At 42.2% G+C, this 14,183-nt stretch overlaps 1 protein-coding gene across 3 annotated transcripts in view; it reads left to right on the top strand.

Annotated features, from left to right (window-relative positions):
- Nucleotides 1-14,183, top strand: part of NCOA7 (nuclear receptor coactivator 7) — a 116,648-nt gene that overhangs the window by 61,168 nt on the left and 41,297 nt on the right. For all 3 annotated transcript variants that reach the window (XM_081094224.1, XM_081094225.1, XM_081094223.1), the window contains exon 4: nucleotides 12,578-12,657. In XM_081094224.1, coding sequence (XP_080950350.1) covers nucleotides 12,578-12,657 — 80 coding nt within the window. The remainder of the gene's footprint in view (nucleotides 1-12,577; nucleotides 12,658-14,183) is intronic.

Genomic DNA, 14,183 nt, shown 5'->3' with positions numbered 1-14,183 from the left:
TTTGTAAAGGGATGAGAATGAAAAAACGTTTCTGTGTCTCCTTCAACTTTGTGTTCCCATCATCTAGCTCAGTGCCTAGCAGATAGTGTGTGCGGATAAATATTTGTCAAATGAATGGTCACTTCCCCTGTATGAGAAGTATTTTTCATAATAATCACAGAATATGAAAAATAGCCATAAAAGTGTTGGTAGAAATGGGTGCACCTTTGGCATCAGCTAAGCAACAGAAAAATAGATGCAGACATGGCCTAGCATCTGTCAGTTTAAAGAAAAAAATTGGGAGTTTTAGTTAAGGGGAATCACAGTGTTCAACAGTTTCTCGGAATAGCCATTGCATCTGAAACTGCCTTAGGAAAGTGGCATGTCCAGCATGATGTAAGTGATAATCCTGCTTTACTTGGATCATCCATCTCACACCTACTGCTCCTGTTACTTGCAGGCCTGGAGTATGTTTAAAAGAGAATGCAAAGAAAGAGAACCCTGAGTCCAAACCTGTGTGGCCTACAAATTGCAGTACTCAAGGTTGCTAGATGGAGAGAAGACGGGGGTCTCTGAGAGCCTGTTGCAGTACAGTACGGGAAACATGGCCTTAGAGCAGAGACTTATTCCAAAGGGCCTCAAAGTGGGGTCGTGGTTAATGCCAACGTGACCAGGAGACAGATCTTGTCTCCATGCGTAATACAACTTTCTAATGGTGCTCATCAAAGATAAAATGGCCTGCCATTGGGGTGGTAGTAAGTGAGGCTGTGCTGTCATCGCTCCAACAGAGGCAGATGAGTATCTATAGCAGAAAGCGTGTGGTTTCCAGCATTCCAGTTGGCTAATGTGAGATTATATCATGTATTACACAGCTTAAAGGATGCTTTTCATCTCAAGCCTTTCAGGATGTTACAGAAAACTATAACTGCCAACCTACTGAAAGACACTTCTGTGTGATCAGTAAACATCCTCTTAAAATTTAAAGTGTTGAATATTATCCTTTATTTCCAAAAAGAGGAAGAGGATTAAGGAAAATTTCATTTTACATCTTCATTTACGTATGATTTACACATTGGACATTTGTGGTGTTTATAATTGTGCAGTTTAATATACAGGGGTGGACAAAGGTAGGTTTATAGTTGTTCGTATGGAAAATAATGCAACAACTAATAAATAACAGTACAAGAACAAACTGTGTTTTGAGTACTTAAAACTGTTAACCTACTTTTGCTCACCCTGTATGATCCTTTTCCATCCTTACTTTAAATGCTGTTGCTTAAAGGTAAAGTGGAGACATCTAGCTCTGTAGGGTTTTTCTGAAGGAGGCTGATAGTCCTAGCCATTGAGGTTTCTTTTTAGTGATGATACTAGTCTACCTGTGGATGCTGCATTAGATAGCTTTTCAATGCGGTGCCTTCTGTTGCATGTGTAACTCTATGAGTCTGAAACAGTATCCTTCACCCTCCCCAACTAGCTCCACTTGACTTCACAAAATCAGCGCAGTCATCATTTCTTCCGGGAAGTCCTCCCTGCTCCTGTTTAGGTTAGACTTCCCTTCTGTGGATTTATCTGCTTCCCTATCTAGAGGCAGCCATGACTCAGACCCTGTACTTTTTGCTTTGTGCAGTATCTAAGGCAGTGGTTCTCAACCTGTGGGTCGCGACCCCTTTGGAGGTCAAACGACCCTTTCACAGGGGTCGCCTAAGACCATCGGAAAACACATATATAATTTCATATTGTTTTTGTGATTAATCACTATGCTTTAATTATCTTCAATTTGTAACCATGAAATTGGGGGTCATCACAACATGAGGAACTGTATTAAAGGGTCGCGGCATTAGGAAGATTGAGAACCACTAAGGCATCATAGGTGATCTTTAAATGTGCTTGAGTGAGTGGGTGAATTAATCTGTAGATGAATGAATACTCTTTTTGATTTGAGTTTTGATGAAAATTCTGGAGGGATATAGATCCGGACAATATATTCAATATGATAGTTGGGTCAGAATTATTCTGTGATTTTATTTGGTAGCAATAAGTAGAGATGCCATCGTAGTTTTCATCTGTTCTCAGGAATGGCAGTGGTAACAGTGCTTGGAGGCTGGGCATTTCCATAGGAGAATCCAGTGCTTAGAGGAAAGTACGAGGTGGGCCTTTGAATTCCAGGCTTCCTGTTCCTGTTCATATCTGACTAGCTGACAAACCCATCTTGGCAGATTTGTTTGCTCTCACAGGCCTGACCTGCATGTTCCCTAGAGCCCTATCCCAGGATGTGGTTCTGGACCACTAGGTGGAGCGTGAGGCTGCAAGTGAATGGTGATCCCAGTTCCAGGTCACTGCTTTCAGTGGCTCTAGTCTGAGGAGAAGTCACTAAAATGGGAGGGTCTTATCTGCCACATTAAGGATTTGGACTTTATTCCTTGGGGGAACTCCATCAACTCTTTGTTTTAAGATGACACATCTCAGGGTAACTGTGGAAGTGAGCTGACCAGGCGGTGGGAGACTGGGTCAGATAAGATAGGCACCCTGAAGAGAGATTTTGCTCTTAGAAGCAGCAGTATCTGGTTATTAATATAGTGTGTGAGAGAGTGAAAGAACAGTCAAGAATTTTGGAACTAGAAAACTCAGGAAGGAGGAAAAGAAGATAATAAATGGAAGCATACTTTGACAAAATAATTGAAAGGTTAACATGGGTGGTGCACTCAGGCAGACTAAATAGCTATCTCAGACTGTGGATAAAGAAAAATTGAATTTATTTAAGGGAAGGGGGTGGGGAATGGGATATCCAAAGGGAAGGGCTACACAGAGAAAAGGGGACAGGTTAGCCCAGGATGAGCTGCTGCTGCCCATCGCTCCCCTGGTTGCAAGTCTCATGGGGTCCCTTAGAGGTTGGGGGATACGTGCCTGTTGGGAATGACAAGGGTGTGCTCCTCAAAGGGAGAGCACTCACTGGGTCCTTTGTCCTGAGCATATTTATCTCTTTCTTGCAGGTGGAAATCTTAGGGCAGGCCTCAGGGGAGGGACTTAATAGAATATTCATCAGCTTCCCAGCTGTGCTCTTTCAGGGTCGTGGTCTCACTGATTGGTTGGTGCCAGGACAGGGGGTCATTAGTCAATGCAGCTGGTCCTGAGACAGCCACAGCGTCACTTGTCTGGTTTTGCTGCTTTTCTGGTGCTGAAATACAACTGAGGCCTGGATGTTATCTTTAGGGAGGAAAAGGTCAGGAGGTCTAAACCGCCTGACCAGGGATACGAAAGATCCAGGGTTCAGACTGCATGACCAGGAATATGCTAGGGGAGGAGAGGTTACCCTGGGGGTGAAGTTCTTGTTTTCCCAGTTTTGCCCCTGGCTAGGCAACCAGGGCTTTCTGCCCTGGTGAGCATCTGTACCTGACTCATCCATCATCCTTGCTCTGGGGCGGTCTAACAATATTTTTACTTTTTAAATTAAGTTTATCTGTGCCTCATGTAAGCCTTGGATAACAAATCATTGCTACTTCCTGACACTTTGAAGAATAGAACAGTTAAAATACTGATAAAATGTTACGGAAAGATGGTGTCACTAGAATTGCCTTTTATAACAAAACTAGAGGCCTGATGCACGAAATTCATGCAAGAGTAGGCCTTCTTTCCCCCAGCTGCCGGCACTGGCTTCCCTCTGGCACCGGGGACCCAGGCTTCCCTCGCAGCCCCAGCTTTGTCCAGAGGGTTGTCCAGAAGGACATCCGGTCTAATTAGCATATTACACTTTATTATAGATGGTGCCAATTCTAAAAATTTGTGACCAACTAGCTATAAATCAGAGGTTCCCACCCCACCTCCTTGAGTTCAATTAATGTGCTGAAATAGTTCATAGAACTCAGAGAAACATGTTACTAGGTCACTGGTTTATTAAAAAAAAAAAAAGAACAGCCAGGTGGAAGTGATGCACAGGGCAAGGTACACAGAGCTTCCGTGCCCTCTCCAAGCCGTCACTCTCCCATCTCCAGGTGCTCCGCAGCCTGGCAGCTCTCTGAACCCCAACCTCTTGGTGTTTATGGAGGGTCATGATTGACTAAATCATTGGCCACTGGGGATTGATTCAACCTCTAACTCAGCCGTGGGCAAACTACGGCCCGCGGGCCGGATCCAGCCCGTTTGAAATGAATAAAACTAAAAAAAAAAAAGACCGTACCCTTTTATGTAATGCTGTTTACTTTGAATTTATATTAGTTCACACAAACACTTCATCCATGCTTTTGTTCCGGCCCTCCGGTCCAGTTTAAGAACCCATTGTGGCCCTCGAATCAAAAAGTTTGCCCACCCCTGCTCTAACTCCTTTCCCCTCCCTGGAAATCAGGAGTTGGGACTTGGAAGTTCAACCCTCTACTCACAGATTGGTTCCATTGGCTACCATCTATAGGTACTTTCTAAAGGTCACGTCATTAATATGACAAAAGGCAGCTTTACTTGCAACACGTAGGAAATTCCAAAGGTTTTGGGAGCGGTGAGTCAGAAATTGTGGATGAAGACCAAATATGGATTTATTATAAAGCACAAAATTGCAACTTCCTATCATGTTCTTTGTTTCACATAGCAAGTTCAGAAAGACAAAGCTTTGTTATCTTGATAAATTAATTCCCAAACATATAAGCAGGTCAAGCTGTTGCAGGCAGCCCAGAGCCCCCAGAAAAGGTGTTATAGGCCAGTCCCCTGAGTTGGAGGAAGAGGGCTGTCCCCTCCCCGGTTCTTGTTTTTCATAGAAATGAATTTAAATGAAAAACCCTAATTGCGTTGTGATAAAGCTAATTTATTAAAGCAGTTAAAGCAAGCACATTTATTAAAGAAGCAAGGTAAGGGAATCTCTCCCATCCAGCCAGAGTGCATATGGGTTTTCCCGGAAGTCAGTGTGGTGGGGGTTTGAGGAGTTATATACCCTTCAGTCTATTGGTTTCAGAATTCCTCTGCTGAATATTTTGGTACAGATTAATTCTCAAGGTCCCTTTTACTTTGTTGTGGCCTTCCTAGAGTTCATGAGAAGCACCTGGCAATTTTATCTGCCAAATCTTGAGATTGCTGGCTTTCTGTTTAGGGAGTAAAAGAAAATAAAACTGTCCCTTTTTTTGCCCCCTCCGCCCCCCCCCCTTTCTGTTGTCTTTAGCTGCTCCAAGGTGATTTATGCTGTGTATTCTTTGGTTGCATTGAGAATCCTTCTCTCCTCCCCTTTTCCTTTCCCCTCCTTCCTGCATATTTTTTTTATTAGTTAGGAGAGGGGTATTAGCCATTTGCTCTCAAGTGTCCTTGGTTGGGGAAGATAAAGGGCTTGCAGTTTACCAGCTGGCTGCAAATTGCCCACACTGTTTGGCCTTGTTTGATCTTCTTGTCTCAGTTTCCCTATTCCACTTGCTCTCAAATTTTCCTAGCTTTTCACTCTCCTATAACAAAGCCACAGACATATAATAGCACTGTTCTTCTATTAAAAAATAATGATCATTCTGCTACATTAGACCTCTAATCACAGAATACAGGATTAAAATGGACTCATGGAAAGAGAATATCAAGAATCCACTTTACTAGTATATATATACTAGAGGCCCAGTGCATGGGATTGGTGCACTGGTGGGGGGTGCGTGACCTGCGGGGATAGGCCTGCTGCTCATCACGGTCAGCTGAGCGGCTGTGGACCCGCCCTCTGAGCGGCTGTGGACCCACTGTAGCCGCTCATCCCAGTCAACCAAGCAGTGCTTCCACTGTGGGAGTGCACTGACCACCAGGGGGCAGCTCTTGCACTGAGCGTCTGCCCCCTGGTGGTCAGTGCGCACCGTAGTGATTGGTCAACCGGTCATTCTGGTCATTCTGCTGTTTGGTCACTGGGCTTTTATTACATAGGATATATACATATATAGAGAGAGATGTATAGATATATAGGCATATCCTATGTAATAAAAGGCTAATATGCAAATCGACCTAAAAGTGGAATGACCGGTCATTATGACGTGCACTCACCATCAGGGGACAGATGCTCAATGCAGGAGCTGCCCCTGGGTGGTCAGTGCACTCCCACAGGGGGAGTGCCACTCAGCCAGAAGCCGGGCTCACAGCTGGCGAGCACAGCAGTGGTGGCGGGAGCCTCTCCTGCCTCTGCCGCAGCACTAAGGACCCCTCGGGGGGGGGGGTCCCATACTGCAAGAGGGTGCAGACTGGGCTAAGGGACACCCCGCTACCCCCAGTGTACGAATGTCATGCACCAGGCCTCTAGTAGATAGATATAGACATATATATATAAACATATTCTCATTGATTTCAGAGAGAAAGAGAGATAGAAACATCAATGATGAGAGAGAATCATTAATCAGCTGCCTCCTGCATGCCCCCCATTGGGGATTGAGCCCGCAACCTGGGCATGTGCCCTGACTGGGAATAGAACTACAACCTCCTGGGTGATAGATCGACACCCTATGAGCCACACTGGCCAGGCATTAATATATATTTTAATCAAATAGAATCCAAAGACTTGAGGGACTTGGGTATAAAATAAATTGAAATTATTAGGATGGAAATAATTAGGCTTATGCTTCTTGGGGCCATCTAGGAAGTCAGAGTAATGTTTAAGTGAAGTCATTGTGTGAAAATCTAGGTGGTAACTAGGAAAAATCTAGTGAGTCCCCCCAAAATGTACAGGAATGTTGCAGAAGGAATGCAGTTGATAAGGGAGAAGATGACAGATACGGGGGCTTGAATGAAGAGTCTACATCAGAGGTGTTCTTGGTGAACAGGTCAAAACAATGGGAATGGAAGCAGCAGTCAAACATAATATAAGAATGCTTTCATGAGCTAAACCTCATACCTGAGTTTACAAATCAAAAGAGTTCACATCACAGTTAGACTGCATTAAGGGGGAAATTCAGCACTTTGATAAACTGTGGCAAATGTTTACAGGTCATGGATAAGTGGTTAAAAAAAAAGAAAGAAGAAGTCGTCTTACCTGCGAAGGAGCAAAGAAGGCATTTTGAATGAGCTGTGAGACTGGGAGAGCAGGAAAAGGGAGAAGCAATGTCAGGCCTGAGGAAGAAGGGAAAGATCCTATTTTGGATGAGCGTCTCCTGTGGGCTCGTTGCACTGTTTCATTATTTAATTGACGACTCACCGCGATGCACAGTGGGGAAGTAGTAGCCTATTTTACAAATGAAAAAACCTAGAAGCCCAGTGACTCAGGAAGGTGTCCCTGCTGGTCAGCAAGCCCCACTCTGGCACCACAGCCCCAGGGGGACCTTGTACATCATGCTTTCCCAGAGTCAACTGGGAGAGAAAAAGAAGGCAAACGTTAGATAAAATGTTAGTTAGGAACATTGTTGTTTCTTAGGGAGAAAAAGATGACTGTACATGGTGTTCCATTTCCCCAGAGCTATGATTTAAATGATGATAAGGTTGACATTTATCTCTAGGCTTAACTATTTGACCTGGTCATAGATGTTGTTACATTTAAAGCTCTCACTGGTTTTATACTAAAACTAGAGGTCTGGTGCACGGATTCATGTACTGGTGGGGTCCCTTGGCCGGGCCAGTGGGGATGGGCTAAAACCAGCTCTTCAACATCCCCCAAGAGGTGCTAGATTGCAAGAGGGTGCAGGCCAAGCCGAGAGATCCCACCGGTGCATAATCGGGGCCAGGGAGGGACCGTGGGAGGGCTCCAGGATGTGTCTGGCCCATCTTGCCCAGTCCCTATCGGCCAGACCCCAGCAGCAAGCTAACCTAGCGGTCGAAGCATTTGCCTGCTGGTGGTCAGTGCGCGTCATAGCAACTGGTCAAACTGTCAGACACTTAGAATATTAGGCTTTTATTATATAGGATAAGTCAGAGGCTTACAGAACAGCTAAGATAATCTGTTTCCTCAGATACAGAGTGAGAAGAATTCATTTATTTCACAAATGCTGGAAGGCTTGCTCAGAGCTGAGGGCATTGCTAAGCTCTGAGGTAAAGCAACCAATGAGAGATAACTCCCTGCCCTTCTCGAATCTAGATATTACTTCAGTGTGACTCATTTTAGTCACTATGTCACCTGTGATATGCTTGAAGGAAGGACAATTTGCTGCATTCCTTTTGTGTCAACAGATGATAAAACATAGAGTTCATATAGAGTACAGCATTAATTCTTCTCCACATCCCTGCCCTCTGCGCACTCAGGGGAGGAAGGCTCCTCATGACACACTTAAAAAAATTTTGTTGTGCCCTGGCCAGGTGTTGCTCAGTGGTTAGTGCATTGGCCTGTGCACTGGGAGGACATGGGTTCAATTCCCAGTCAAGGACACGTTCCTGGGTTGCAGGTTCAATCCCCAGCCCCATTTTGGGCACGTGCAGGAGGAAACCAATTGATGGGTCTCTCGCACATTGATGCTTCGCTCTCTCCTTTCTCTTCCCCTCCTCCCTCCCTTCCACTCTCTCTAAAAATCAGTGGAGCTGGCTGGTGAAATTCAGTGGTTGAGCATCAGCCTATGAACCAGGAGGTCATGATGTGATTCCCGGTCAAGACACATGCCTGGGTTGTGGACTGGATCCCCAGTAGGGGTGGACAGGAGGCAGCAGATCAATGATTCTCTCTCATCACTGATGTTTCTATCTCTCCCCTCCCTTCCTCTCTGAAATCAATAAAAATATATAAAAATAATAAAAATAAAAATCAGTGGAAAAAAGATCCTCACTCAAGGAGGATCCTCACTCAAGGATATATTAAAACTATATATATTTATATATATTCTTTAAAAATAAATCTTCCAAACAGAATTGTCTCAAAATCAAATAAAAAGAATATTAAAAAATTTTTATTGTAACATTTTATGATTCCAATATTCCATAAGTTACCCTTAAAATGCTAAATAATACCATTGGATATATTTTTTAATATTTTTATTGATTTTTTACAGAGAGGAAGGGAGAGGGATAGAGAGTTAGAAACATCGATGAGAGAGAAACATCAATCAGCTGCCTCCTGCACACCCCTACTGGGGATGTGCCCGCAACCAAGGTATATGCCCTTGACCAGAATCAAACCTGGGACCCTTCAGTCCGCAGGCCGATGCTCTATCTATTGAGCCAAACCAGTTAGGGCTAAAATGCTAAATAACACCATTGGATATTTTTAAAATATATTTTTATTGATTTCAGAGAGAAAGAGGGAGAGAGAGAGAGAGAGAGAGAGAGAGAGAGAGAGAGAGAGAAACATCAATGATGAGAGAGAATCATTGATCTGCTGCCTCCTGCATGCCCCTGCTGGAGATCGAGCCTGCAATCTGGGCATGTGCCCTGATTGGGAATCGAACCGTGACCTCCTGGTTCATAGGCCAATGCTCAATCATTGAGCCACACCGGCTGGGCTAACATTGAATATTTTAATTGCAGAATCAGACCAGTAATTTGAGATGTGTGCCTCACCAATAAAGAAGATGGTATTTCTTTAAGGAAATACAAGTCCAATATTTTCTTCAAAAACATTAATGACTCTATTTCTTACTATTAAATTTTGTATCTATCTGTGCTGATTTGAGAGTGATCTAGATTTTCCTCCAGATCTTAACAATGTTTACCCAACATGATTTAATAATAATCCTTAAGGTTTCTTGAGCCCTTAGTTCTCACATTGAGGAGTGCCCTACTTGAAAAGAACTGCCTTATGTAATCCTTACAGTATCTCTTTGGGAGTCCAGTTGGCATCCCCATTTTACACACTGGGAAACTGTTCTTGAAAAAGGAAATTTTCCTGTCCAGCGTCACTCAGTGAGCCAGGGGCAGCCCCGGACTCCTCATTTAGTCTGTCTGATGCCAGAGTCTCCCCTCTAACATGAAGCTACATGACATTTATGGGAAAAGCCAGCCTTTTCTTACTGGTTTATTAAGGCATTTTTATTTTACACTAAATTTCTTCAGTTCTGATATTTAGTTATTTTACCACACTGTTTTAAATGCTATGCCTCTATCTTGTGTTTTAACGTCCACACAGTGTTCCTACCCTCATTTCTCTTTTAAAAATAAATGTGGATACTTTTATATATTTATGTTTCTAGATAAAGCTGGTTACCAGTTTGGCATATTTCCCTTTTCCAAATGTTTTTAATCATTTGGATTTAAATTGCTTTTAATTGAAACATTATTTGAAGAGAAAGTGGAATATTTATAAAAAATGAAATATCCTATTTAGGAACATTATATGTACCTCCTTTTATTCAGGCTTCCATTTATGTACTTCAGTAAATCTTTAAAATTTTCTTTGTATGTATCTTGCCATTATCTTGCTATATTTATTCCTAGATATTTTCTTGTTTTGTGTGTGTGCATGTCATCCTTGCACAGGGGCCATGCTAAACTTTTCTGTGTTGTTTCAACTTTAGTGTATATGTCCTGCCGAAGTGGGCACCCTAGATATTTTCTAGTTTGATAACACCATACCTGGGACCCTTTCAAATACATTTCTATCATAAGTGTAGAAGATTGTTATATCTAGCCATCTTACTGAACGATGTTATTTCTGTATTTTTTATGATATTGGTTCTTCAGATAGACAGTTCACCTGCTAATAATCAAATTTTCATTTCATTATTTAAAACTTCTTTTTTCTTCTTCTTTTTAAAATATGGCCTTTACTTATTTACTAATTTTTATTATCATTTTTAAAAAATCCTCACCTGAGGATATTTTTACATTGATTTTTAGAGAGAGTGGAAAAGAAAGAGAAAGACAGAGAGAGAAATGTCAATGTGAGAGAAACACATTGACTGGTTGCCTCCTGCTGGAGCCCCAACCAGGGCCCTGGCAGGGGAGGAGCCTGCCACCAAGGTACATGACCTTGACTGGAATTGAACCTGGGACTCTGTTCCGCAGACCGACGCCAAACCAGCTAGGACTATTTTAAACTTCTTTATCTGTTACTTTGACTAGAGATTCTAGAACAAAGTTGACTATAAACCACGATAGTAGGAACTCTTGTATTTATATTGGTTAGTGTTTCACTTTTAATATTTGCTTTTGGTTTCTAACATAAGGAGTCATCTTATTTTATACAGGTATGCTTTAGGAGAGTTTAGAGTAGTCCTTCATTTCTAAAGAGACCATTGAGGAACAGGTGATTACCTGGAGTACATTCTGCCAGTTGTTGCCTTGCCCTGCTATGACAGTGGGCCTCCAATGAATGGCAGGGATTTCCTCTTCATGCTTGGGGTTTCCAAACTGTTTCCATTATATTTGTTGTGTTTTTGCTCTCAACTCCACTACGGTTTATTTTTATGACCTTAAGTACTTATGGGTTAGCCTTGCCTCACATTAGATTAGCTTCTTTGTTGTCGTTTAGTGAGTGGAAGATATTATGCTCAGAAGCCTTAAGAGCTTTGCTGGCATTGCTCTCAGGCACTTGTCTTCCACAGAAGTAGGAACGAAGGGACTGCAGTGGAGCTTCTGCGGCGCCTGTGGGTATCTCTCCCACCGCACACCCTGCCATCTTCCTTCTGTAAAGCTGGGTGGGCCTTACCAGGGCCTAGTTCAAGCTGCAGTTTGGTAATTAATGAGCTACTGCACCCATGGAAGTGACATCATGAAGCCATTCTGTTTTCATTCTTGTTATACACAGCCTTTAGGGTTCCATTACTTTTTTTTTTTTTTAAGTTTTAGTTTGTTTGTTTCTTTTTGGGGGCGGCGGGGGGGGGGGGGTTCCATTACTTTTATTTCATTTTTTTTTTTTCACTTAAATTTTTATCCTTTGCTATATGTCTCTCTGGTTTTTAATATCTGGACGTATTTAATCATAACATTGAGGTTGATTAAGCTGATAGGTTGGCCACTTCTGATCTATAAAAACAGCAAAATCTATGATTCAACTTAATATATTATTGGACAGATAGGTTGTTCTAAGTTTTCATTATTAGTAATAATATTGCAGTAACCATACACTGTTACATACAGCATTTTTCTTTTGAATTTTTCCTTAGGATAAGTTCATAAGGGAAGGAATGTCAAAAAATGAATATTTTACACGTTGACAAGTCACTTTCTTTTTTTTCTTTTTTTTAAAATATATTTTATTGATTTTTTACAGAGAGGAAGGGAGAGAGACAGAGAGTTAGAAACATCGATGAGAGAGAAACATCGATCAGCTGCCTCCTGCACATCCCCCACTGGGGATGTGCCCGCAACCCAGGTACATGCCCTTGACCGGAATCGAACCTGGGACCCTTCAGTCTGCAGGCCGACGCTCCATCTACTGAGCCAAACCGGTTTCGGCGACAAGTCACTTTCTAAAAGGGCTGTACTTATAGATCAGTATACATTACCATGACAACTAGTTTTACTCTAACTTTCGATTAGACATTATCATTTAAACTATTACTTTAATAACAATAAAACATTAGCTTGTTACTTGTGCCATTTTATTACAGTTAACAATCATTTATTCAAGTGTTCACTGATGAATGGTCTGTTTTTTTAGAAGTATGGTCTATCTGCACCCTTAGTCCATTTTATTTTGGTGTCATTTTTTTTAAATAGTCAATTTGAAAGTGGTTTTAATAGAGTATACATTACCCTATCCCCAATTCCCTAGATTAAATTCTTCATTTACATACATTTTATTCCTCAGATGACAATCAAAACAAAACACATGATAAAAAAGAGAAGAAGATGGTGGTTCAGAAGCCCCATGGTACTGTGGAGTACACTGTAAGTATAAACAGGAAGTATGAATGTTTAATACTACTAGATTTATTTTTTTTCCAAATATATTTTTATTTATTTCAGAGAGGAACGGAGAGGGAGGGAGAGATAGAAACATCAATGATGAGAGAGAATCATTGATTGGCTGCCTCCCGCACGCCCTACTGGGGATCTAGCCCACAACTTGGTCATGTGCCCTTGACCGGACTCAAACCCAGGACCCTTCAGTCCACAGGTCAGTGCTCTATCCACTGAGCCAAACCAGCTAGGGCAAACAATGAAGCTTCTTAAGACCTGTTCTAAGTCATTCTCTTCTCTCCATATTTTCTCCCTGGACAATCTCATGTAAACCTGTGACTTGAATTACCTGTATATGCCAGTTTTAGGACTCCTTCCCAGACATGCTTTCTGAGTTCTAGAACCATAGATTCAGTTGACTTCTCAACATATCTACTTAGACCTTCATGCTGGGTCTTTTTTTAAAGCACCAGTGGCTCCATCATCCATACCTTTCTATGAGCCAGAACCTTATTCTTTTTTTTTTTTAATATATTTTATTGATTTTTTTTTTTTTTACAGAGAAGAAAGGAGAGGGATAGAGAGTTAGAAACATCAATGAGAAAGAAACATCGATCAGCTGCCTCCTTCACACTCCCTACTGGGTATGTGCCTGCAACCAAGGTATATGCCCTTGACCAGAATCAAACCTGGGACCCTTCAGTCCACAGGCCGATGCTCTATCCATTGAGCCAAACCGGTTAGGGCTAGAACCTTATTCTTGACATTTTCCCATTGCTCTCCATGTTTATTCTTGCTTTTTGTAATTACCCAGCAAGTTTAGGCCAGATCTCTCTTCATTTTATTCTCATATAATCATGTACCTTTACATAGTTTATCTCAGTTTAACATTATTGGTTCACAAGTGTGACTGTCATTTTAATGTCTATCCTGTGCCTTAATTCATATATCCACTGAACACTATTAACATTATTGGCTCACAAGTGTGACTGTCATTTTAATGTCTATCCTGTGCCTTAATTCATATATCCACTGAACACTAGGGGATAGACACGAGACCCCTTTCTGGCCACCATTGTACTGCTGCTGCTTGCAGGGTGCAGACCTCCGTACTGCGGAGTCAATAGCTGAATAGCGCTGTGCATGTGCTCATTACTGCGCCTCCACGTTATGTGGCGTATACTCATCGCTCTCCCTGCACCATGAGCTCCTGGAAGCCAGGAGCTGTTTCTGTGTATCCTAGGCCTGGCATAATGTGGGCCACTGAATTATAGATCTGTCTTAATTCACATGGAAATAGCATTGTTGAGGAGTGTGCTGACTTCTAAGAAGAAATTAAATGCTATTGCCATTGCTTGGTTGTATTTCCATCATGTTTACTTCGTTTCCTCCAATTATTTGTGTGCATGCCAGGCTCGATATAAGGCAAGCAGCAGGACCAGACCCCTCCCTGGTGGTTCTCTGGGAGTGGTACATCTTCTCCAAGCTTCCACAGCGTCACTGAGAAGAGCCCT

This window comes from Myotis nattereri (assembly GCF_964212035.1).
Source record: "Myotis nattereri genome assembly, chromosome: 6".
NCBI classification, from domain to species: Eukaryota; Metazoa; Chordata; class Mammalia; order Chiroptera; family Vespertilionidae; genus Myotis; species Myotis nattereri.
The sequence above is the reverse complement of the archived record's forward strand: the minus strand, read 5'-3'. Positions and strand labels throughout refer to the sequence as shown.